The sequence below is a fragment of the Pelodiscus sinensis genome, chromosome 11, assembly GCF_049634645.1.
Source record: "Pelodiscus sinensis isolate JC-2024 chromosome 11, ASM4963464v1, whole genome shotgun sequence".
Classification (NCBI taxonomy): domain Eukaryota; kingdom Metazoa; phylum Chordata; order Testudines; family Trionychidae; genus Pelodiscus; species Pelodiscus sinensis.
Genome location: NC_134721.1, coordinates 44,956,153 through 44,980,402, shown reverse-complemented (window position 1 = coordinate 44,980,402; position 24,250 = coordinate 44,956,153). Strand labels below are relative to the sequence as shown.

Genomic DNA, 24,250 nt, shown 5'->3' with positions numbered 1-24,250 from the left:
TGAAAAGGGTCTGTCCACTCGAAAAGGCTGGGAACCGCTGATCTCCGCCAGCCCTGACAGGCGCGTGTGTAACCTGCCCTTACACACCCCAAGGACGGAGGCGCCGCAGCCTCCTTGCTCTCATGTGTGGCTCTGCTGGGGAAGACGGAGACTTACCACGCGGCGGCTGACGTCCACCAAGCCAGGTTCAGGAAATCCGCCATGGTGGGCTGGAACGAAAGAGGAGAAGGAGAGACCCTACGGTAACACGTCGAGGGACGGGGGCAGCGCAAGAGGAGGTGCGACGCGCTCCTCGGAGGGGTGTGCTAGAGCTACGTGGACAGACGGCTCCCTTGGCGCTTGTCTCCCGCACTGCTCCTAGCGGGCGCTTCAGCCAGTTAGCGGCTCTTGACCGCCCCTCACAGGGCTAATGCATGGTCTGGGCTGGCGCCCGGCTGTGGCGGGCGGACCTCCTGTTCTTTTACAGAGCAGAGCCGACTCCTTACCCAGGCCTGTGTCACTGGCACGTCTGGTCCCTCTTCCCCACTCCCCGGCCCACCATGCACTGCAGCATGCGGTGCGGGGGCCGCTCCCTGTCGCCTTCCGGGGGTGCGCGAGGCCCTGCTGAGGCGTCTGGGAGAACTGCCGGGTTCCCCAGCACGTGGGCAGACGGACGCAGCTCGGTACAGACAGACACACACAGACACATGCGGCACTGTGAAGAGAGCCGTGCGAGCCCCTATGCAGCTGGCTCGTGCTCTCATGACAGGGTCTGGGAGGAGAGGGGGGTTTCGCACAAGACAGGCCATGGGAGGGGCCATGGGGAAAGTGCGGAGTCGCTGAATCTGCTGCTGCTGTTTGTGCACAGGGATGGGCTATGGGCCCGTGGGCTAGGGGCTGTATTTGCCACAGGCGTCCCTGGACAGCTCCCCACCCAGCCGCTCTGGGGCGGCGCCAATGGCTCTTCCCGGGGACATTAGACCACCCTGTGAGTAGTGGCCGCGATGACCTGGCAAGGACATGGGAGCAGACCACATGACCGCTGGCCGGGGGAGGCTGCACCATCCAGATAGTCCCCGCGGCTCCGCCCGTGTTCTGCCCCAGGGCCCGCCCCGTGCGCTGCTGGCTGCCCCAGCTTATGCAGACCAGGTGTCTCCACTTCCGGGAAGCTTGCTGGGCGGGGCTGGGACCGGGACTCGGGATGGGTGGGGCCGAGTGGGGAGGGAGGGGTCTGGGCACTGCCCGCCCACCACTCTGGGATCAGGAGGGGCCATGCACCACCTGCCTGCCTGCCCAGCACTCCGGGGCTGGGGGAGACAGGAGACAGGGGAGGAGGTAGCCACAGTAGGGCAGGGTGGCTCTGGGCTCCCGCAGGAGAAGGGGGGCGGGAGGGGCAGGCTGGGCCATCATGGGTCCTGGGGCTCGCTCACTGCCCGGGCATGACGCCGGGCTCCACTGGGGCACCTGCATTTCAACACGAGCTGGGCTGGGCTCTGCTCTCGGGACAAAGGGATCCCCCCGGGAACGGCTACACTGGGCAGGGAGGGGCGCCACCTGGTGCCCTCCCCACACCTCACCCCTGGGAGGCGCTCCAGCAACGCCGTGAGACGCCCGCTGGGTGTTGGCTGTTAACGGGCCTTGGCCCCGCCCCCGCCGCATGTCCCGAGAGCGCCCCCCCAGCGCTGCCAAGCAGAGGTTCCCACGGCTCAGCCACGCTGCTGGGCCCAGCACAGGAGCAGAGCGCGGCCTGGCGGCAAAGTCACGCCGGGTGCAGAGGCACCGAGGTGCAGGAGGCTATTTCGGACTCTGCAGCCAGCAGGGAGGCTGCCCCGAGACGAGCCGCTCCCCACAGGCAGAGGAGGGAGCCCCTGAGCACGCCGGAGCAGCACCCCAGCCTCGGGACCAACAGGCAGCTGAGGGGGGCCGGCCAGCATTCTCCTGTTGCATTCTGGGAGGATGTTTGTTGCTCCGGTTGGCTGCTCGGCCCCACGGGAAAGCCACTCGAGGGCTGTTTGTCTGCCCGGCTATCGGGCGCCCGGCCCTCACCACGAACACCCCTCGGGGGGCGGCACCCGTGTTGCTCTGGGCTTCCGGGGCGCACACCGACTGGAAGTCGTAGGACTCCTTCCGCGCGAAGAAGGAGCTGTTGTAGAGCGCCGACATCAGGTTCGCGTCCACCTCGCTGAAAAACTTCCCCACCTGGAAGAGACGGCAGCAGGGTCTGTGCTAAGCATGGGAAGCGAGCCCCCCCGCCACAGTAGGGTGCCCACCGTGCCCCCCCCCCCACAGCAGGGTGCCCGCCATGCCCCCGGTCCCCTCCCCGCACAGCAGGGTGCCCGCCATTGCCACTGGCAACCGCGATTAGCTCCCCGCTGCCAGCCCCAGGCCACGTGGGCCCGAGCCCCCGGCTGCCTGGCACTCTGACTGGGATTCTCTTCCTTCGGCTCCCAGCATCCCAGGCCGAGACCCCCTCCCCAGCCGGGGGCAGGCCTGCAGCTCACCTGGTACCAGTGGTCATCCTGGTTGGAGAGCACCAGAAAGCCTCCGTCGTCGAGCAGCACGCAGATGAGGTCCTGCAAGAGGAGGCCGCGCCGGTCTGAGCCAGGCCGCGCCGTGCTCCGGGCAGCCAGGCCCAGGGCAGGGGCCGGCGCTGCCCACGGGCGCAGGCCCGCAAGTTTCCAGGGGAATCGCGGGAAACATGGCGAGGTCAGTCAGCCCCCCCCAGAGTGCCCGCTCCCCAGGGCTCTCCCTGAAGGCACTGCGGCCTCCACGCGTGAAGAGGCTGGCGCTCGGGTGGGGTGGGGGGCGCTCAGCGGGGCGCAGGGGACGGACCAAGCCTTATCAAATCTGCATGGAAATGGACTTGCGGGGGGACGCCGGACTGGCCAGGGACGGGGAGGGGAAGGGACCGGCATGTGTCTACCCGCCTCTGCTTCCTTTGCCCCGTGACGCGGATGCCCAACTCAAGCTGCTCATCTGGAAGGTGCCCCGGGGCTCCTGGTTTGGGAGCCAAGACGTTCGGTGGGCTCTCTGGCCCCTGCGGCGAGCCCCCAGAATCCCTGCGCCCAGCGTCTCTCAGCAGGAGCGCCCAACGCTCCTCCCACAGGAGCACTAGCTCCATGTTAGAGCTGGGGGAGGGGCGGCGACTTGCCCCATCACCCAGCTGGTGGAGGTGGGGCTAGAGCCCGGTGCTCCGTCCATTGGGCAGCACTGCCTCCGTGCGGTCGGGCAGACAGGGGCGTGCTGCGTGGCAGCAGGAGTCCTGCAAGGCGACCGGGTTGATTGGCAATTCCAAGGGACGGGGATGGCGCCTCCACGAACGCCAGGGCGCTGGTCGCACGCTCAGCAACAGTCACGCTCGGCGCTCACAGCCCAGGGCAGAGCCGGGGGGCGGCTGGGTAAGGGGGGAGCTGCCCTCCGGAGCCCCGTCCCTCCGCTCACCTTGTTGTTGGCCTCACAGTCCATCTCGCAGCTCGTGGTGGGGTCGCACTGGCCATGGGAGCAAGCCAAAAGGAGGAAGGACAGTCGTAAGCACAGAAGCAAGGGGGGGCGACGGTCTGCCGCGTTCACCACCTGCAGCCATTTTGTCAATGACTGCGTCCCAGCCCCTTCTGGCTGGGCCCCGCCATGGGGAAAGGGGGAACCGGCCTGCGGAGGACGGAGGGGCGGGGAAAGGGGGAACCGGCCTGCGGAGGACGGAGGGGCGGGGAAAGGGGGAACCGGCCTGCGGAGGACGGAGGGGTGGGGAAAGGGGGAACCGTCCTGCGGAGGACGGAGGGTGGGGAAAGGGGGAACCGGCCTGCGGAGGACGGAGGGTGGGGAAAGGGGGAACCGGCCTGCGGAGGATGGAGGGGTGGGGAAAGGGGGAACCGTCCTGCGGAGGACGGAGGGTGGGGAAAGGGGGAACCGGCCTGCGGAGGACGGAGGGTGGGGAAAGGGGGAACCGTCCTGCGGAGGACGGAGGGGTGGGGAAAGGGGGAACCGGCCTGCAGAGGACGGAGGGGACGGGGAAAGGGGGAACCGGCCTGCGGAGGAAGGAGGGGCGGGGAAAGGGGGAACCGGCCTGCGGAGGACGGAGGGGACGGGGAAAGGGGGAACCGGCCTGCGGAGGACGGAGGGGTGGGGAAAGGGGGAACCGGCCTGCGGAGGATGGAGGGGACGGGGAAAGGGGGAACCGGCCTGCAGAGGACGGAGGGGTGGGGAAAGGGGGAACCGGCCTGCGGAGGACGGAGGGGATGGGGAAAGGGGGAACCGTCCTGCGGAGGAAGGAGGGGTGGGGAAAGGGGGAACCGGCCTGCGGAGGAAGGAGGGGACGGGGAAAGGGCGAACCGGCCTGCGGAGGATGGAGGGGACGGGGAAAGGGGGAACCGGCCTGCGGAGGACGGAGTGGACGGGGAAAGGGGGAACCGGCCTGCGGAGGACGGAGGGGTGGGGAAAGGGGGAACCGGCCTGCGGAGGAAGGAGGGGACGGGGAAAGGGGGAACCGGCCTGCGGAGGACGGAGGGGCGGGGAAAGGGGGAACCGGCCTGCGGAGGACGGAGGGGCGGGGAAAGGGGGAACGGGCCTGCGGAGGACGGAGGGGACGGGGAAAGGGGGAACCGGCCTGCGGAGGACGGAGGGGTGGGGAAAGGGGGAACCGGCCTGCGGAGGAAGGAGGGGACGGGGAAAGGGGGAACCGGCCTGCGGAGGACGGAGGGACGGGGAAAGGGGGAACCGGCCTGCGGAGGACGGAGGGGACGGGGAAAGGGGGAACCGGCCTGCGGAGGACGGAGGGGACGGGGAAAGGGGGAACCGGCCTGCGGAGGACGGAGGGTGGGGAAAGGGGGAACCGGCCTGCGGAGGACGGAGGGGATGGGGAAAGGGGGAACCGGCCTGTGGAGGACGGAGGGGACGGGGAAAGGGGGAACCGGCCTGCGGAGGACGGAGGGTGGGGAAAGGGGGAACCGGCCTGCGGAGGATGGAGGGGACGGGGAAAGGGGGAACCGTCCTGCGGAGGACGGAGGGGCGGGGAAAGGGGGAACCGGCCTGCGGAGGACGGAGGGGACGGGGAAAGGGGGAACCGGCCTGCGGAGGACGGAGGGGCGGGGAAAGGGGGAACCGGCCTGCGGAGGACGGAGGGGACGGGGAAAGGGGGAACCGGCCTGCGGAGGACGGAGGGTGGGGAAAGGGGGAACCGGCCTGCGGAGGACGGAGGGGACGGGGAAAGGGGGAACCGGCCTGTGGAGGACGGAGGGGACGGGGAAAGGGGGAACCGGCCTGCGGAGGACGGAGGGTGGGGAAAGGGGGAACCGGCCTGCGGAGGACGGAGGGGATGGGGAAAGGGGGAACCGGCCTGTGGAGGACGGAGGGGACGGGGAAAGGGGGAACCGGCCTGCGGAGGACGGAGGGTGGGGAAAGGGGGAACCGGCCTGCGGAGGATGGAGGGGACGGGGAAAGGGGGAACCGTCCTGCGGAGGACGGAGGGGCGGGGAAAGGGGGAACCGGCCTGCGGAGGACGGAGGGGACGGGGAAAGGGGGAACCGGCCTGCGGAGGACGGAGGGGCGGGGAAAGGGGGAACCGGCCTGCGGAGGACGGAGGGGACGGGGAAAGGGGGAACCGGCCTGCGGAGGACGGAGGGTGGGGAAAGGGGGAACCGGCCTGCGGAGGACGGAGGGGTGGGGAAAGAGGGAACCGTCCTGCGGAGGACGGAGGGGTGGGGAAAGGGGGAACCGGCCTGTGGAGGACGGAGGGGACGGGGAAAGGGGGAACCGGCCTGCGGAGGAAGGAGGGGTGGGGAAAGGGGGAACCGTCCTGCGGAGGACGGAGGGGTGGGGAAAGGGGGAACCGGCCTGTGGAGGACGGAGGGGACGGGGAAAGGGGGAACCGGCCTGCAGAGGACGGAGGGTGGGGAAAGGGGGAACCGGCCTGTGGAGGACGGAGGGGACGGGGAAAGGGGGAACCGGCCTGCGGAGGAAGGAGGGGTGGGGAAAGGGGGAACCGTCCTGCGGAGGACGGAGGGGTGGGGAAAGGGGGAACCGGCCTGCGGAGGACGGAGGGGACGGGGAAAGGGGGAACCGTCCTGCAGAGGACGGAGGGTGGGGAAAGGGGGAACCGGCCTGCGGAGGACGGAGGGGACGGGGAAAGGGGGAACCGGCCTGCGGAGGACGGAGGGGACGGGGAAAGGGGGAACCGGCCTGCGGAGGACGGAGGGGACGGGGAAAGGGGGAACCGGCCTGCGGAGGACGGAGGGGACGGGGAAAGGGGGAACCGGCCTGCGGAGGACGGAGGGGCGGGGAAAGGGGGAACCGGCCTGCGGAGGACGGAGTGGTGGGGAAAGGGGGAACCGGCCTGCAGAGGACGGAGGGTGGGGAAAGGGGGAACCGGCCTGCGGAGGACGGAGGGGACAGGGAAAGGGGGAACCGGCCTGTGGAGGACGGAGGGGACGGGGAAAGGGGGAACCGGCCTGCGGAGGACGGAGGGTGGGGAAAGGGGGAACCGGCCTGCGGAGGATGGAGGGGACGGGGAAAGGGGGAACCGGCCTGTGGAGGACGGAGGGGACGGGGAAAGGGGGAACCGGCCTGCGGAGGACGGAGGGGACGGGGAAAGGGGGAACCGGCCTGCGGAGGACGGAGGGGCGAGGAAAGGGGGAACCGGCCTGCGGAGGACGGAGGGGACGGGGAAAGGGGGAACCGGCCTGCGGAGGACGGAGGGGCGGGGAAAGGGGGAACCGGCCTGCGGAGGACGGAGGGACGGGGAAAGGGGGAACCGGCCTGCGGAGGACGGAGGGGCGGGGAAAGGGGGAACCGGCCTGCGGAGGATGGAGGGGCGGGGAAAGGGGGAACCGGCCTGCGGAGGACGGAGGGGTGGGGAAAGGGGGAACCGGCCTGCGGAGGAAGGAGGGGTGGGGAAAGGGGGAACCGGCCTGCGGAGGACGGAGGGGACAGGGAAAAGGGGAACCGGCCTGTGGAGGACGGAGGGGACGGGGAAAGGGGGAACCGGCCTGCGGAGGAAGGAGGGGTGGGGAAAGGGGGAACCGGCCTGCGGAGGACGGAGGGTGGGGAAAGGGGGAACCGGCCTGCGGAGGACGGAGGGGACAGGGAAAAGGGGAACCGGCCTGTGGAGGACGGAGGGGACGGGGAAAGGGGGAACCGGCCTGCGGAGGAAGGAGGGGTGGGGAAAGGGGGAACCGTCCTGCAGAGGACGGAGGGTGGGGAAAGGGGGAACCGGCCTGCGGAGGATGGAGGGGTGGGGAAAGGGGGAACCGTCCTGCAGAGGACGGAGGGTGGGGAAAGGGGGAACCGGCCTGCGGAGGACGGAGGGGACGGGGAAAGGGGGAACCGGCCTGTGGAGGACGGAGGGGACGGGGAAAGGGGGAACCGGCCTGCGGAGGACGGAGGGTGGGGAAAGGGGGAACCGTCCTGCGGAGGACGGAGGGTGGGGAAAGGGGGAACCGTCCTGCGGAGGACGGAGGGGACGGGGAAAGGGGGAACCGTCCTGCAGAGGACGGAGGGTGGGGAAAGGGGGAACCGGCCTGCGGAGGACGGAGGGGACGGGGAAAGGGGGAACCGGCCTGTGGAGGACGGAGGGGTGGGGAAAGGGGGAACCGTCCTGCGGAGGACGGAGGGGACGGGGAAAGGGGGAACCGGCCTGCGGAGGACGGAGGGGACAGGGAAAGGGGGAACCGGCCTGCGGAGGACGGAGGGGTGGGGAAAGGGGGAACCGTCCTGCAGAGGACGGAGGGTGGGGAAAGGGGGAACCGGCCTGCGGAGGATGGAGGGGACGGGGAAAGGGGGAACCGGCCTGCGGAGGACGGAGGGGCGGGGAAAGGGGGAACCGGCCTGCGGAGGACGGAGGGGACGGGGAAAGGGGGAACCGGCCTGCGGAGGACGGAGGGGTGGGGAAAGGGGGAACCGGCCTGCGGAGGACGGAGGGGTGGGGAAAGGGGGAACAGGCCTGCGGAGGACGGAGGGGTGGGGAAAGGGGGAACCGTCCTGCGGAGGACGGAGGGGTGGGGAAAGGGGGAACCGTCCTGCAGAGGACGGAGGGTGGGGAAAGGGGGAACCGGCCTGCGGAGGACGGAGGGGACGGGGAAAGGGGGAACCGGCCTGCGGAGGACGGAGGGGTGGGGAAAAGGGGAACCGGCCTGCGGAGGATGGAGGGGACGGGGAAAGGGGGAACCGGCCTGCAGAGGACGGAGGGGACGGGGAAAGGGGGAACCGGCCTGCAGAGGACGGAGGGGACGGGGAAAGGGGGAACCGGCCTGCGGAGGACGGAGGGGACGGGGAAAGGGGGAGCCGGCCTGTGGAGGACGGAGGGGCGGGGAAAGGGGGAACCGGCCTGCGGAGGACGGAGGGGACGGGGAAAGGGGGAACCGGCCTGCGGAGGATGGAGGGGTGGGGAAAGGGGGAACCGGCCTGCGGAGGACGGAGGGGACAGGGAAAGGGGGAACCGGCCTGCGGAGGACGGAGGGGTGGGGAAAGGGGGAACCGTCCTGCAGAGGACGGAGGGTGGGGAAAGGGGGAACCGGCCTGCGGAGGATGGAGGGGACGGGGAAAGGGGGAACCGGCCTGCGGAGGACGGAGGGGCGGGGAAAGGGGGAACCGGCCTGCGGAGGACGGAGGGGACGGGGAAAGGGGGAACCGGCCTGCGGAGGACGGAGGGGACGGGGAAAGGGGGAACCGGCCTGCGGAGGACGGAGGGGACGGGGAAAGGGGGAACCGGCCTGCGGAGGAAGGAGGGTGGGGAAAGGGGGAACCGGCCTGCGGAGGACGGAGGGTGGGGAAAGGGGGAACCGGCCTGCGGAGGACGGAGGGGATGGAGAAAGGGGGAACCGGCCTGTGGAGGACGGAGGGGACGGGGAAAGGGGGAACCGGCCTGCGGAGGACGGAGGGTGGGGAAAGGGGGAACCGGCCTGCGGAGGACGGAGGGGATGGGGAAAGGGGGAACCGGCCTGCGGAGGACGGAGGGGACGGGGAAAGGGGGAACCGTCCTGCAGAGGACGGAGGGACGGGGAAAGGGGGAACCGGCCTGCGGAGGACGGAGGACGGGGAAAGGGGGAACCGGCCTGCGGAGGACGGAGGGGCGGGGAAAGGGGGAACCGGCCTGCGGAGGACGGAGGGGACGGGGAAAGGGGGAACCGGCCTGCGGAGGACGGAGGGGGCGGGGAAAGGGGGAACCGGCCTGCAGAGGACGGAGGGGCGGGGAAAGGGGGAACCGGCCTGCGGAGGACGGAGGGGACAGGGAAAGGGGGAACCGGCCTGCGGAGGACGGAGGGGACGGGGAAAGGGGGAACCGGCCTGCGGAGGACGGAGGGGACAGGGAAAGGGGGAACCGGCCTGCGGAGGATGGAGGGGACGGGGAAAGGGGGAACCGGCCTGCGGAGGATGGAGGGGACGGGGAAAGGGGGAACCGGCCTGCGGAGGACGGAGGGGTGGAAAAAGGGGGAACCGGCCTGCGGAGGACGGAGGGGACGGGGAAAGGGGGAACCGGCCTGCGGAGGAAGGAGGGGTGGGGAAAGGGGGAACCGGCCTGCGGAGGACGGAGGGGTGGGGAAAGGGGGAACCGGCCTGCGGAGGAAGGAGGGGACGGGGAAAGGGGGATCAGGCCTGCGGAGGATGGAGGGGACGGGGAAAGGGGGAACCGGCCTGCGGAGGACGGAGGGGTGGGGAAAGGGGGAACCGGCCTGCGGAGGAAGGAGGGGACGGGGAAAGGGGGAACCGGCCTGCGGAGGATGGAGGGGACGGGGAAAGGGGGAACCGGCCTGCGGAGGATGGAGGGGACGGGGAAAGGGGGATCAGGCCTGCGGAGGACGGAGGGGACGGGGAAAGGGGGAACCGGCCTGCGGAGGACGGAGGGGACGGGGAAAGGGGGATCAGGCCTGCGGAGGAAGGAGGGGACGGGGAAAGGGGGAACCGGCCTGCGGAGGATGGAGGGGACGGGGAAAGGGGGAACCGGCCTGCGGAGGATGGAGGGGACGGGGAAAGGGGGATCAGGCCTGCGGAGGACGGAGGGGACGGGGAAAGGGGGAACCGGCCTGCGGAGGACGGAGGGGACGGGGAAAGGGGGATCAGGCCTGCGGAGGACGGAGGGGACGGGGAAAGGGGGAACCGGCCTGCGGAGGACGGAGGGGACGGGGAAAGGGGGAACCGGCCTGCGGAGGATGGAGGGGACGGGGAAAGGGGGATCAGGCCTGCGGAGGACGGAGGGGACGGGGAAAGGGGGAACCGGCCTGCGGAGGATGGAGGGGACGGGGAAAGGGGGATCAGGCCTGCGGAGGACGGAGGGGACGGGGAAAGGGGGAACCGGCCTGCGGAGGACGGAGGGACGGGGAAAGGGGGATCAGGCCTGCGGAGGACGGAGGGGACGGGGAAAGGGGGAACCGGCCTGTGGAGGATGGAGGGGACGGGGAAAGGGGGAACCGGCCTGTGGAGGATGGAGGGGACGGGGAAAGGGGGATCAGGCCTGCGGAGGATGGAGGGGACGGGGAAAGGGGGAACCGGCCTGTGGAGGATGGAGGGGACGGGGAAAGGGGGATCAGGCCTGCGGAGGATGGAGGGGACGGGGAAAGGGGGAACCGGCCTGCGGAGGAAGGAGGGGACGGGGAAAGGGGGAACCGGCCTGCGGAGGACGGAGTGGACGGGGAAAGGGGGAACCGGCCTGCGGAGGACGGAGGGGACGGGGAAAGGGGGAACCGGCCTGCGGAGGAAGGAGGGGCGGGGAAAGGGGGAACCGGCCTGCGGAGGAAGGAGGGGCGGGGAAAGGGGGAACCGGCCTGCGGAGGAAGGAGGGGTGGGGAAAGGGGGAGCCAGCCTGCGGAGGAAGGAGGGGCGGGGAAAGGGGGAACCGGCCTGCGGAGGAAGGAGGGGTGGGGAAAGGGGGAACCGGCCTGCGGAGGGGCAGGGCGGCTGGCGGGAGTCACTCACCCGGCGCATTCCCATCTGATCCCGGTCTGTCTGATTGCTTGCCAGGATTTTGAACTTTTCAGCCCAAGCCTCCAGGTCCAGCTTCAGGCCAACCACTGGGGAGAGGGAAGGAGGGCGTGGGACGGGCACCGAGTGGCTCCTTCCCTCCCGCATTGCCCCAGGTGCTAAATCACAGGGGCTGGACTCAGTGGTGCTGAAGACTCAGGATCAGCCTGCGACTTCCCCCAGAGCCAGAGGGAGGGGGTGGAGCCAGACGGGGGCCGCCCCGCATCGATGGGACAGAGATCTCAGCCTAGAGCTGGGAGCTCACTGGGGCAGCCCTGCAGGCCCGACTGGCGCGAAAGGGGGAGACCCACTGCGCCGGGGTTGAGAGAGAGCCCAGGGCGGGACAGAGGGGTGTCCCCACAGGCTGGGCCCGGACAGTCCATGGGATGCGCGGGCAGGGGCTCAGACATCTCCCCAGGCACCCGGACCTGCTGGCTTCAGGGTCCGCCCGCCGATGCTGAGCTCCACGGCCGTGCTGACCAGGATCCCGATGGTGTTGTTCTCCAGCTCCAGGCCTTGGAAACCGGCTGTGGGGACGAGACGGGAGGGAGACTGAGGCCACCTGAGACGCAGGGATCACCTGGGAAGGCCCGTCGGCGGGGGGCCAGGCTCCATCCCGGGAAGTGTCTGAGACGTACAGAATCCAAGGCCAGATGGGACCTTTGTGATCATCTCGTCTGGGCCCCTGGGTACCAGAGCCAGAGCCCTGCCCCGGAACCATCCACTGCCCCTTTTGGAAACCATCCGGGCTGGGCTTGAGAGTTGTCAGTGATGGAGAATTTACTGCCCTGCCCCTTGGGGAATGGTCCTGCCTTGCCCCAACCCCGGGGAATGGTCCTGCCCCGCCCCGCCCCTTGGGGAATGGTCCTGCCCCACCCCACCCCCGGGGAATGGTCCTGCCCCGCCCTGCCCCTTGGGGAATGGTCCTGCCCCACCCCACCCCCGGGGAATGGTCCTGCCCCACCCTGCCCCTCGGGGAATGGTCCTGCCCCACCCCACCCCCGGGGAATGGTCCTGCCCCACCCCGCCCCTTGGGGAATGGTCCTGCCCTGCCCCACCAGGAATGGTCCCACACTGCCTTACTTTAAGAACACAAGAACGGCCAGACTGGGTCAGACCAAAGGTCCATCAGCCCAGTGTCCCGTCTGCCGACAGTGGCCAATGCCAGATACCCCAGCACCATTCGCCCATTCCCAGCCTCTGACAAACAGAGGCCAGGGACACCCTCCCTGCCCAGCCTGGCTAACAGCCACTGATGGACCGAACCACCATGAATCTACCTGGTTCTTTTTTGAACCCTGTTAAAGTCCTGGTCTTCCTAACATCCTCTAGCGAGGAGTTCCACAGGTTGACTGTGTGCTGCAAGAAGAAACACTTCCCTTTGTTTGTTTGAAATCTGCTGCCTATTCATTTCATTCGGTGACCCCTAGTTCTTGAGCTATGGGAACAAGTAAATAACTTTTCCTTACTCATTTTTCCACACCAGTGATGATTTTATAGACCCCTATTGTATCCCCCCTCAGTCTCCTCTTTTCTAAGCTGAAAAGTCTCCTAAGCCTCCGATTGCTCCAGCCCACGGATCCGCCGGGACGCTGCAGAAGCACCAACAAGCATCCGGGCACCTTGCTCTGTCCACGACCATCTTCCCTGCAGCGTGGGCGGCAGGAATGCCTCCCGGCTCTCCAGCACCGGTGCCTGCAGCCTGGCCGAGGGATGCTGCAGGCCCTGTACTGCTGGGCACCTTGCTCACCATTCCCAGCTCCAGGAGAGGGCTCCTCGCCACCGGCGGGTGACACTCGTGCAAAATGCCTGTGCAACGCACCAGGGGATTGAACCTGCAGATCCCAAGAGGGGAAGCTGCCCAGGGCCAGATCTCAGGCATGTTCCCTAGGCAGGGCCTGCAGCTCCAGGCCCCGAGAGCCATTGCTCTCTCCCCTCTGCAAAGCCGCTGAGCCCAGGGGGCTCCAGGGGGTGGGCGGGGCTGGGCGCGCCCCTGCCGTGCCAGTGCAGGGCGGTACTCACGCTCCCGGTAGGGTGGTTTGAAGATGTACCCCTTGTTGTCCAGGCTCCGCCGATAGAAGCTGGCATTGAAGGGCTCGGGGTCCTCGTCCCAGTCGTCGGCCGCTCTGGAGGGGGGAGAAGCGCCCCGGGTCAGCGGGGCCGTCCGTGGGGCCGTGTGCTGCGGTGCCACCCGCAGGCAGACCGGGCGGGGGCCACCGGGGCCTGGAGGCCACTTACTTGTTAGGGAAAAGGCGGGTGATGCCGCCGTCGGTGGCTGCGAACACGGCCAGGAGGCTGTACCTGCAGGGAGACGGACAGGAGCGCGGGGCGTGACTGCTGGCCAGAGGGGCCCGGGCTCCCTACCCCCCCAGCACTGCCCTCACTTCCCGCTCGGGGCTCTCCCTCCTGCCCGTCACCAGGGCCTCTGGGCATCTGCCACGGCAAAGCGACTGCTCCGCGGAGTCCCTGTGCGTCTGCCTTGGCTTGGGGGCGTTTGGGGGCTGGGGGCTCAGCGCTCCCCACAGCAGGGCCCGGCTCGAGGAGTGCACGCCGTTAGAGCAATGGGCCCACGCCAGCCTCCAGGGGCTGTGAGCTTCCTCGCACAGTGCCCTGTCTGCCACTGGGAGGCGCCCGTTAGCACCAGCGTTCGCTCTGAAACCTGGCCGGGGGCGGCTGGAGTCTCGCTTGGCGAATGGCTCTGAGGTCACAGCCTCTGAGGCTGGTACTGTCCCCAGCCCGCGCTCCAGGGCCCCTTCCCGCAGGGCCCTGCCTCCCAGCTGGGGCCCCAGGTGGGCCCTGGCCCTAGGGGCTTGGCTGGACTGGCCCCGGCCATGGGGCTGTGCCTACGTGCTGAGGTCCTGGTCCTTCCACACCCTGTCCACCAGCTGCTGCGTGATGCCCGTGTCCAGGATCAGGTTGTGGAGGAGGAAGTTGTCGCCTGGAAAGCAACGGGGGGGAGATCAGGGAGGCTCGGAGCCTCCCAACCTGCCCAGCTTCCTGCCCAGGGGCCCCGCCCCAGGTGCAGGAGGGAGGGGTCCCTTCGCCCTCCGGCTGCCTTTCCTCCCTGTGCCCAGCGCCCCTCTCTGGGCTGTCCTGGCAGCTGGATCCCGGCACAAGCCCTGGAGGCAGGATGTGGGCTCTTCCGTGGCTCCCAAGCCGTCCTGCCCCAGCCACGAGGGAGTTGGGGCTGGAGAAGGGCCCGGCAGGCCCTGACTTCGGGGCTCCCGCGTAGCAGCCAGCGGTGCAGCTCCCCGAACCACCGAGCGCCCTCCTTGAGCGGCCCGGGACACGCGCACCGCTGGGCCACACCCATGGAGCCACGGGGCCAGGGCAGGGTGAGCAGGGCAGGGACTCCGGGCAGCCAGCAGACAGGCAGGCATCGCTGCCAAGGGGTCTAGTCCTGACCTACAGCTAGCCCAGGCCTCGGCTCTCCCTGCACGGCCCTGCCAGTGACCCCCTGCCCTGCGGCCCCTGCCTGTGCCCCTCCGCCCTGTGGCCCCTGCCAGTGACCCCCTGCCCTGCGGCCCCTGCCAGTGACCCCCTGCCCTGCGGCCCCTGCCTGTGCCCCTCCACCCTGTGGCCCCTGCCAGTGACCCCCTGCCCTGCGGCCCCTGCCAGTGACCCCCTGCCCTGCGGCCCCTGCCTGTGCCCCTCCACCCTGTGGCCCCTGCCAGTGACCCCCTGCCCTGCGGCCCTTGCCAGTGCCCCTCCACCCTGTGGCCCCTGCCAGTGACCCCCTGCCCTGCGGCCCCTGCCAGTGACCCCCTGCCCTGCGGCCCCTGCCTGTGCCCCTCCACCCTGTGGCCCCTGCCAGTGACCCCCTGCCCTGCGGCCCTTGCCAGTGCCCCTCCACCCTGTGGCCCCTGCCAATGACCCCCTGCCCTGCGGCCCCTGCCAGTGCCCCTCCGCCCTGCCCCGTGGCCCCTGCCAGATGTCAATGGCTTGTGTCCCAGCCTGCTGGGCCAGCTGCCCTTGGCGCTGCCAGTCTCCATGGGCCTCATTAACAGCATCTCCCGTGTTCATCCCCCCAGCCTGCTGTGACCCGTCCCGACCCCCCCGCAGCCCAGGCCCGCTCTGCCCAGCTGGCCCCGCTACTTACACTGCTTGGAGTCGGGGGTCACCTTTTCCATGAGGGCGATAAAGTTTTCCAGGAACTCCGTGTTGTTGTCCGACAGGTCGAGGTCTTTGCAATATTCTCTGGGATGAGGGTGAAAAGATTTGGCGTTTGGAAGGCGGAAAAAGGGACGGCCCTTCTCCTCCCGCTGAGAACGGGGCAATGCTGGGGGTGCCCGGGCTGTGGGGCGGAGGTGACTGGGGCATAGGTAGGCGTGCGTGAAGCGGGGCCGGGGAGCAGGTGCCTGCGGGACACTCGGGGGATGCGCATCCCCCCCAGGAGGCCGGCAGGGCTGTGTGGAGGCACGTGCGTCCCCCCAGACCCCGCGTGCTCAGGATGCCCCGCCCCATCGGCCCCGCCCCACGGGAAGTGTCCGAAAGGGTGACGCGCCAACTGCAGTGGAGACAGCTGATTTGGCAGCCACATCCACTCTAGGCCAGGGACGGCTGCTGGCTGGCTGGGTCCCCGCTCAGCCAGGCCCTCCAACACCCCGGGAGCAGGCTGGTAACAGCCCCGACCCTCCAGGCTTGTCAACGTCACCGAGGGGAGGGTCCCTGGGAGCGGTCGCTGTGCCCGACGATTGCACCACGCCTGCTCGGCTCAGCCAGGGATCGCTGGCTGCTCTCCGACTTCCCGTCGGCACATGGAGTCCGTGGGCAGGCGCTGGATGGTGACACGTTCATGCCGTCGGATCCCAGCCCCATCCGTGCTCTGGGCAGCTGCTGGGGGCTCCTTCCTGTGCCCTGGGCTCGGCGGCCAATGGACCAGGGCTCAGCTGGGCAGGCCCAGGAGGGCGAGAGCGTGACGGTGCCAGACGCCAAAGCAACTTCTCTTGACACGCAGACCAGCCGCCCCCGGAGGCACTGCCAGGCAATGGGTTTGCTCGGCAACCAGAAAAGAGCCACGCGTGTCCTCGGGGTGGAATATCGCAGAGGAACCACCAGTGCTGGCGCCCGAGACTGGGGTCCGGGCGATCTGACGGCACACGGCTGCTGCTTTGCGAGCAGGAGGGGCAACCAGCACTCCCGTATGGGCAGTGGGAAGTAGCCAGGAGCAGCATCCTGTCACGGGGAGATGGAGCCACCCGGCAAAGCTGGGGACTTACTCCCCGAGCACGGTGGCCTCCCAAAGGCAGTGCCCCTGGCCAGGGGCAGATGACCGTTTTGCGGGCAGCATAATTTCGCGGGGCCCCCCTTCAAAAAGCATACGTGGGGCTTTTTGAAGCGCGGGGCCCGGGGCGGCCGCCCCGTTCGCCCTGCCCTATATCCGCCCCTGCCCCTGGCACAGAAGGACACGGTTTGGCAGTGATGCCAGCTGGAAGGGCCGTAAAAGATCTTCAAACTCACCTCTCTTGCTATGGGCACGGGCGGGCATCTCTCACGCAGGTCTCGGCGCACCAGACGCGCTCTTTGCTGGCCTGCCTAAGCCGGGCTCTTACCAAGGCAGAGGGCCAGGCAGTTACAGTTTACAATCCAGTCGCTGGTCCCTGCTCTCTGCGCAGTGAATCAACGGGTTAGGGGGGCCTCGGAAAAGTCACCGAACTCTCCATTGGCCGACAGCAGCCAGCGGGCGCTTTGCTCTCAGCAAAACGAAGGCGCCACTGAATCACTCTGTGCCTGCAGCTGCAAACTCCAGCTAACGGGTGTAGCCGCGTCCCGGGGACGTCTCTGCCCCCGCCCCGGAGGCGTCAGCAAGCCGGCGAGGAAAGCTGGGACCATGGCGGGAGCTGGGCGCAGGGCGGGAGGAGGCGGACGTGGTCCGGTGTCTGACAGCCTCATGCGCCGAGGAGCCTGCTCCAAAACACGCCCCGTCGACACGGCTGCGGCTGCGGCTGCGGCTGCGGCAGGAGACAAGATGCTTCCAGGTGCCGCGGCAAAGCCCAGAAGGGGCTCAGGGCTTGATAAGCGAAGTCTCCGCTGGCCACAGGGAAGCTGGGAGGCATCCCCCGGGATTCCCCCAGCACAGGTACCTCTCTCCAGACACTCGGTTGTCTCATGCTGGGGGCCTGGCGGTGCCCCACGGAAATGCCTAGGATGCGGGGACCCCCCTGTCTCCGCGGCAGGCCCACGCCGGCGAGACGCCTTCCCAAAGCCGGGAGGCCGCCAGCTCTGAGCTTGCCGTCCTGGTTAATGAGGTTTGGTGGCATAGGGAATACCTCAGTTTACCCCTACAGGTGGCATCGGGGCGGACGGATGTTCCTAAGGGTGCAGATGTGTTTATGCAATGACATGGTGGCTACCCAGGGCGTGGGGGCCTCAGAAGCACCCGCCTGCCCAAAGGCCAGCAGCTGTTTCGATGTTTGCAAAAGGACCGCCACCCCCCACGCCCAGGAGTTCTCCGGGCAGGCGGAGGACCGGCCATGGCTGTGTGCGGAGCCAGGGCGCACGGCTCAGTAGATTGCCCATGGCTCTACCTACCTGGCTCTCTCAGAGGGTTCGTGTGAAGCAGCCTGGGGACGGCCAGAGCCAGGGAGTGGTGGAAGTGCATAAACCGAGCGCTCAGCCTCTCCCGTGCGCTGACAGATCGGCCCCCCTTCGTACGCTGCCGTCACAGCGAGCCACGCGCCCCCCAGGCCGGCCACCCCAGCAAGAGCCAGGCGTGCCGCCAGCGCACTGGGGAACTCCTCTCTGGGGAGAAGGCGGGCGACAGCACCAGGCTCTGGCCCACTGTCGGCACCACGTGTCACATTACTGAATTTTAGGGAAGAAGCCAGATCACTGCTGCACCCATGGCAGGGGTGTTGGCCGCAAAAATGGCACAAAGGGGGCCGTGTGAGGTGTCAAACAGAAGCTTACTTTCTTCTGATTCTGCATATGCTATTCATGTGACTGTGTAATGTCTGTGTGTGGAGTTATAAGCATGGACTTTGTATGAGTACTGAATATTTCGCTGTCTGTGGTTGAGTAATGGGCCAGGAATGTTTGCCTATTGACATGCTAATGAGCAAAGCTCTGGAACAATAGCCCTCGATAGGCCAAGGACACACCTCGAGAATGGTGACTCATACCTAGGGGCTACCAGCAGGAGACACAGGGATAGGCCATGGGCCAGGTGACCTGCTGCAGCCAAGAAGAGACCAGGAAGGAGGGATAAATAGGCCATGTGGCTGACTCCATCTTGGTCTTCAGATCTGCTTCTGACCCCAGCTGCCGCCTCGCAGGGAATCACGAGCTGGGAAGAAGTGTGAACCCATCCTGCTATAGGATGCGCAACAAGGACTTTTAAGCCAGCAGCTGTAACATCTCTGCTAGAGCCTGCGTCGAGAACTGGGAGATTCGATGCATGTAACGTACTATCCCTTAACAGCCGTACTCTCAGGCTTTTCTTTATTGTAGTAATAAACCTTTAGTTGTTAGATGCTAAAGGATTGGCCCAGCGTGATTTGTGGGTAAGGTCCAAAGGGTAAATTGACCAGGGATCTGTGGCTGGTTTCTTGGGACCGGACAGAACTCGTTCGGGGGAGGTGGGATTGGGTGCTAGGACCCCCCACCTGTGTATGAGGCCCGGGGCCATCTGGGGCACGGATATTGCTGGGGTGTCGGAGGTGTTTTGCTCGTGAGGCTTCAGGCAGGAAGCTGAGCGCTCGGTGGGACTGGTGTGTGGCCTGTTTGGAGAGGTCTCCAGTCTGGGGCTGTAAGGAGCCCCGAATCTGAGCAATTCGCCCTGAGTGGATGCCCTCAGCTGTGCCCAGACCCGGCCCGGCCCGTCACACCACGTCCCCATGGCGCGGCTCTCGTCCCGGCCAGGCTTTGCCCGCGTCGGTGCACACAGACAGACGGACGGACGGGTTCTCGTGGCGCGTCGCGGTACCTCGATAGAGAGGTAGGTGCTGGATCAGCCGTGCAGAGTGGGAACATCTGGCGTAGATGAGTTTGTGTGGGACAGAACCCCCCAGGGGTCAACAGTTGTGCCAGCCCCTCACGCGCTGCTCTTGCACCGCAGGCCTGCAGCCCGGGCACTAGAAAACGAAGGTCACGGATAGTTTAGAAAAAGAAACTGGGTGAGGAGGTGTGATTGTCGGTGTGTGTTTGTCCGTCTGTGAGGTGTGATTGTCGGTGTGTGTTTGTCCGTCTGTGAGGTGTGATTGTCAGTGTGTGTTTGTCCGTCTGTGAGGTGTGATTGTCGGTGTGTGTTTGTCTGTCTGTGAGGTGTGATTGTCGGTGTGTGTTTGTCCGTCTGTGAGGTGTGATTGTCGGTGTGTGTTTGTCCGTCTGTGAGGTGTGATTGTCGGTGTGTGTTTGTCCGTCTGTGAGGTGTGATTGTCGGTGTGTGTTTGTCCGTCTGTGAGGTGTGATTGGTGTTGTATGTGTGTGATTGCTCCACTGGGAGTGTGCATGAGGTGTGACTGCCCAGTTATGAGGTGTGATGGTCCCTCTGTGAGTGTGTGTGAGGTGTGATTGCCCAGCTGTGAGCGCGTGTGGGGTATGGTTGCTGGTGTGTGATGTGTGATTGCCCCGCTGTCTGTGTGTCACAGGCGGGGTTCTCAGCTGGGGTAAAGCGCACCATCCGCTGCTTGACACTGCTCGGGATGCAGTTCCCTGGAGTGCCTTTGGCTCAGTCTAGGTTTGCCCGGAGCACGGGGAGAGCTCCTTGGGGCCACACCAGCCCCTGCTGAGAGTCGCTGTCTTCCCAGCACGGCTGGCTGCAAGGCACCGTGCTGGAACGGGAACCCAGCGGCCACGCTGGTGCTACTCCCCCGATGGCCGCTGCCGGGCTCGCCCAACGTCCAGCCGCCATGGCCCTTGGAGCCAGGCGGCCGCGATCACGCCAGGCTCCTTGTGCCCTGGAGCGCGGGGGTGAGAGCTGCCATCGTGGCTGTGGTGAGGGACCAAACCGGGGACTCCCAGAGCCAACAGCCTCATCGCGGCGATGGTCTCGGGAGGCTGGGATCGCGCGCCGCACGAGGGTGACGCTGGCCCGAGAGTGCCCTTTGCTGCCGTCACTCCAGGGTCAGGCGCCACGGGGCGCAGGTCCCGGCTGCTGGTGCCTCCCAGGTGCACAGTGCGTGGGGAGGCGCCCGTGTACTGGCCTCCCCGGCTGGGACTGCGGCTGAGCTCCCCATGCACGGGACAGGGTGGGGCCCGCGGGGGTTTCTAGCCTTGTTCCATCAGTTCCATGATCACCGTTTGTTTTAACCCCCCGTGTTCATGTGGAAGGATCAATTGTCCTAGGAAGGAAGGCAGATCTGGGCCCACAGGAGAGGAGCTGGCCAGCTATCGGGGTGCCCACTGAGAACGCGTGGGGGTCTGAGACCACCGTGGAGCGGCAGCCTCTCACAACACCCGGCTAATGAGGACAGCCGGCTCTCTCCACTGCCGGACCCGGAGGTGACCCTAGAGCAGTGGTCTCTCTAAGTTTTTCCAGTGATGCGTGGAATACATTTTGTTCTGTGCACCAAGGCATGTGCGGATGTGCACCACCAAAAGATGCACATGCTGCTGGCTCTGGGTGCTGTGGGCGCTCTGCTAATCAGCTGGGCGGCATCTGAATCTCTTCTGGGCACCGCACAAGCGCTCAGCTTAGAGGGAACACTGCCTGTGATGTAGTGGGCAGACCATACCCTCTGGGTATCCACTGGTGGCTGTGTGGGGGTTGGGGTGACCCCTGCTGGCCGGTACCTGTAGCACTGCCCAGCAGGACGGCTGCCTTAAGTCAGGTAGGCAAAAAGACCCAACCTATCCGACCGGTTGAGGGCAGGCAGGGAACAAAGGAAGGGAGGTTTTGGCGGAAGGGGCAGCTGCTGGCTGGGGAACATGAAGGAGTCAGCCTAAACTAAGGGCTGGAGGTCTAGGGGGGTGATGGCCCCCCCCAACCCAAAGGATCTGAGGCATCCTGGCCCAGACTCCTGTAGCCACATCATGTCTATGCTGTGCTGTAGCCTGGAGGAGCAATAACCCCTCTCTATTTTCTGGGGCTGGCGGAGTCTGTTCTTGCTGCTACGGGCTGCAGGATTTGGGGGAACCCCGACTTGGTGTCACTCTGCCCTACCGCACTGCGGGACACACAGCTGGCCCAGCTCTGGGGCTCAGATCAGCAGGCCTGGCCTTCGTGAGCTTGGTTCCCGTGTCGGCGTGAGTGCCTCCTGGGGAGAAGGAAAGAAAGAGGCGGGGAACCCATGGGCAGCTCTGCAGCTTCTGACCACGTGCAGCAGCACTGCCAGCGCTCCCGATTTCGTCGCCAGGCTCGCAACAGTCGGGGTTCTCTTCTGGAATCGCCAGCTCCCGCAGGCCTGGGGCGCAGGGGAAGCTCGGCACCCGATGTTCAGAACAGGAAGTTCTGGCCTTTGTGGCTGCGGAGAAAAGCTTGAAGACCAGTCGGGGGCCAATACCAAGAGCCACGCATGGACGACTTTGGGAAGGCTCCTGAGTCTGGCGCGGCCTGATGCACAATTTGGGATCTGCATAAGGGGAGGAAGAGGAAAGTTACGGAATCCCAGTTCCAGCAGAGGCCGGCGCCCTGAGGGGGTCCAGGCAGAGTCTCTGCAGATCCCTGGATTGGAAAGCCACAAACTATTCACTCTCCCACTTTCACAGATTTGAGGCAGGGAGTCAAGTTGAGGTGTGTCCACTGGGTGGCGGCGTGTGCAGGGATCTGACGTTGCCGGGGGGCGGAGTGTGCAGGGATCCGACGTCGCTGGGTGGCGGCGCATACAAGGATCCGACGTCACCTGGTGGCGGCATGTGCAGGGATCCGACGTCGCTGGCGCGTACAGGGATCCGACGTCGCCGGGGGGGCGGCGCATGCAGAGATCTGACGTCACTGGCTCATGGTGCATACAAGGATCTGACGTTGCCGGGTTGTGGTGCGTGCAGGGATCTGACGTTGCCGGGGGGCAGCGCATGCAGAGATCTGACGTCACTGGCTTGCGGTGCATACAAGGATCCGACGTCGCCGGGTTGCGGTGCGTACAAGGATCCGACGTCGCTGGGTTGCAGTGCGTGCAGGGATCCAACGTCGCCGGGTTGCGGTGTGTGCAAGGATCCGACGTCGCCGGGTTGCGGTGCGTGCAGGGATCCGACGTCGCCGGGTTGCGGTGCGTACAAGGATCCGACGTCGCCGGGTTGCGGTGCATACAAGGATCCGACTAGGGCTCTTGTGAGCAGACGCTTTTGTGCACAACTGTCCGGATGGCGCTGTGGTGCTCGGACGGGTTGGACTCCAGAAGAGCAGCCGCATGGATACCTCTGTACGGGGCATGTCTGCTGCCGGTATCACAGCACTAGCAGTGCGCGCGCGTGTGTGTGTGTGTGTGTGTGTGTGTGTGTGTGAGAAGGTGCATCTTGAGGCTCTGTAAGGGCTTCAAGTACCCTCTCTGTGTGGGGAAGCACAAGGTCTGAATTTCCTGTTGCACTGGGGAAGGTCTAAGGGTGCGTCTACACTGCAAGCTTATTTCGGAACAAGCTGTAACAGAAGATAGCTTCCGAAATAGCTTATTTCGAAAATAGAGCGTCCACACTACAGGGAAGCCACAAAATTAGTTTGGGGCAGGCTTCCCTAGTGTAGACGTGCTATCTCGATGTAGAGGCCCAAGGGGTCCTGGGGAGGAACAACTGAGCATGGCCGTGGGGAGGCTATTTCAATATAGCAGCGGTAGAGGGTCCACACCCCCCTCCCCCAAAAGAGCTTTTTCGGAAGAGGCGTTATCCCCCATGGAATGAGGTTTACCAACGTCGGAAAACGCCCTCCCGTTATTTCAATTTTCTTTCGAAATAACTCAATTGCAGTGTGGACGCTGGTATTGTTTTTCCGGGATAACGGCCGTTATTCTGGACTAACGGTGCAGTGTAGACACACCCCAAGTCTCCTCTTACCACTCCACCGGCACGTTGGAAGCTGTCGTTCCCTCCCACTTTCTAAGCTTTCCACGTGACAGGTAGAATGCAGAGTCGGTTCCCACCCCCCTTGGCTGCTCAAAGATCTACAGGTCATCTTTAACTACCGTCACCTATATAGCTACACAAATGCGTACAGATATATGTGCTCACACACGCACTGAGATATCGATATGTTATATATGGTTTCTGAAAATCGCCAGGGGACATATTAGAATTGATGGAATATCAATCAATCACACCGTCATATTGACAATCACCCAATCTCGTATGGTTCTCCCGGGACATCTTACAGTCCTTTTGGTCCCCAGCGATAGCCTAGGGCTTGTAGGTTAGAAAGCAATAACACAAGAGCCTATTTTTTTTTTTTCTGAAGAGTCATCTTATGGATACCAATTTGGAGCAAGGAACATTCCCAGAACAAATTTCAAATTGGAAGGTTCTTGCTTATTGTTAAAAAGGTGGTTAATATGCAATGAATCACTCTAAGGCAATTCTAAATTTCAATTCTCCTTTATGAAGCACATCATTTGGATCTGGATTTCCAACTGCCCACAGCTCAGGACTGGTGGATCGGGCCGTACATGAACAATACGTTGGTAACACAACAGACGTTTAATAAAAAGCCAGGAATTACGTTCAATGCTCAGAGCCGAAGCTGGAGTCACCTAACCGCTATAACATACGCTAGAGTCTCACAAAAAGGGCGAGGGGGGGAGGTGTTAATTGCTTTGAAATTTTATGTCACTAGTTGACACTGTCTGTTTAAATTCCTCACTCCTTAAGTATCTCATTAATATTGACTCTATGCTTCATAACGAACATTACTCTCCTGGAAAAGTCCTACAGCATTTAAAAGAAAATAATCCCAGTTGAATCCCATGTTATATTAAGGGTACATTTATCGAGAGTCAATGATTCATTAATGGATATTACAAACATGTCACAGACATGAGTAGCATGTGCTATCTATCACTATCATCGGTAGATGTTAGAGATAATTCTGAGATGTAGTTATAAGCAATCTATGTACCTGCTGGACTCTATTACAACTGTGTCAACCATTTATTAAAACATATATTAACCGTTTACTAGCCGTTTATAGATATACCCTTAGCAAAAAGTGTGACCGATATTTCTATAGATTTTTTCCTATCGATTTTAATACAAATTTCTATCCCTACTAGAGAATTCTACAGGAGGAAAATCATCGTGTAGAAAGGAGTGCCTTATCTATTAAGCCCTGTAGGTTTTTAGAGTTATTCTTATAGGAGCCTATTAGATTTTCAATAGGAGTGGAGCTGGGTGAACAAATTGATTGGTAAAGTTTTCACGAAAAAAAGGGCATTATCCAATTGGCTGGGCTTCAAGAGGGTTT

The 24,250-nt window shown here is 65.2% G+C and overlaps 1 protein-coding gene across 2 annotated transcripts in view; it reads right to left on the bottom strand.

The window, feature by feature from the left end:
• Positions 1–24,250, bottom strand: part of CACNA2D2 (calcium voltage-gated channel auxiliary subunit alpha2delta 2) — a 425,783-nt gene that overhangs the window by 9,789 nt on the left and 391,744 nt on the right. For both annotated transcript variants that reach the window (XM_075939506.1, XM_075939507.1), the window contains 10 exons: positions 15,026–15,123; positions 13,774–13,864; positions 13,165–13,227; positions 12,949–13,052; positions 11,355–11,453; positions 10,882–10,976; positions 3,421–3,468; positions 2,481–2,552; positions 2,026–2,178; positions 157–209 (listed from right to left, as the gene is read on the bottom strand). In XM_075939506.1, the coding sequence (XP_075795621.1) occupies positions 157–209; positions 2,026–2,178; positions 2,481–2,552; positions 3,421–3,468; positions 10,882–10,976; positions 11,355–11,453; positions 12,949–13,052; positions 13,165–13,227; positions 13,774–13,864; positions 15,026–15,123 (876 nt within the window). The remainder of the gene's footprint in view (positions 1–156; positions 210–2,025; positions 2,179–2,480; positions 2,553–3,420; positions 3,469–10,881; positions 10,977–11,354; positions 11,454–12,948; positions 13,053–13,164; positions 13,228–13,773; positions 13,865–15,025; positions 15,124–24,250) is intronic.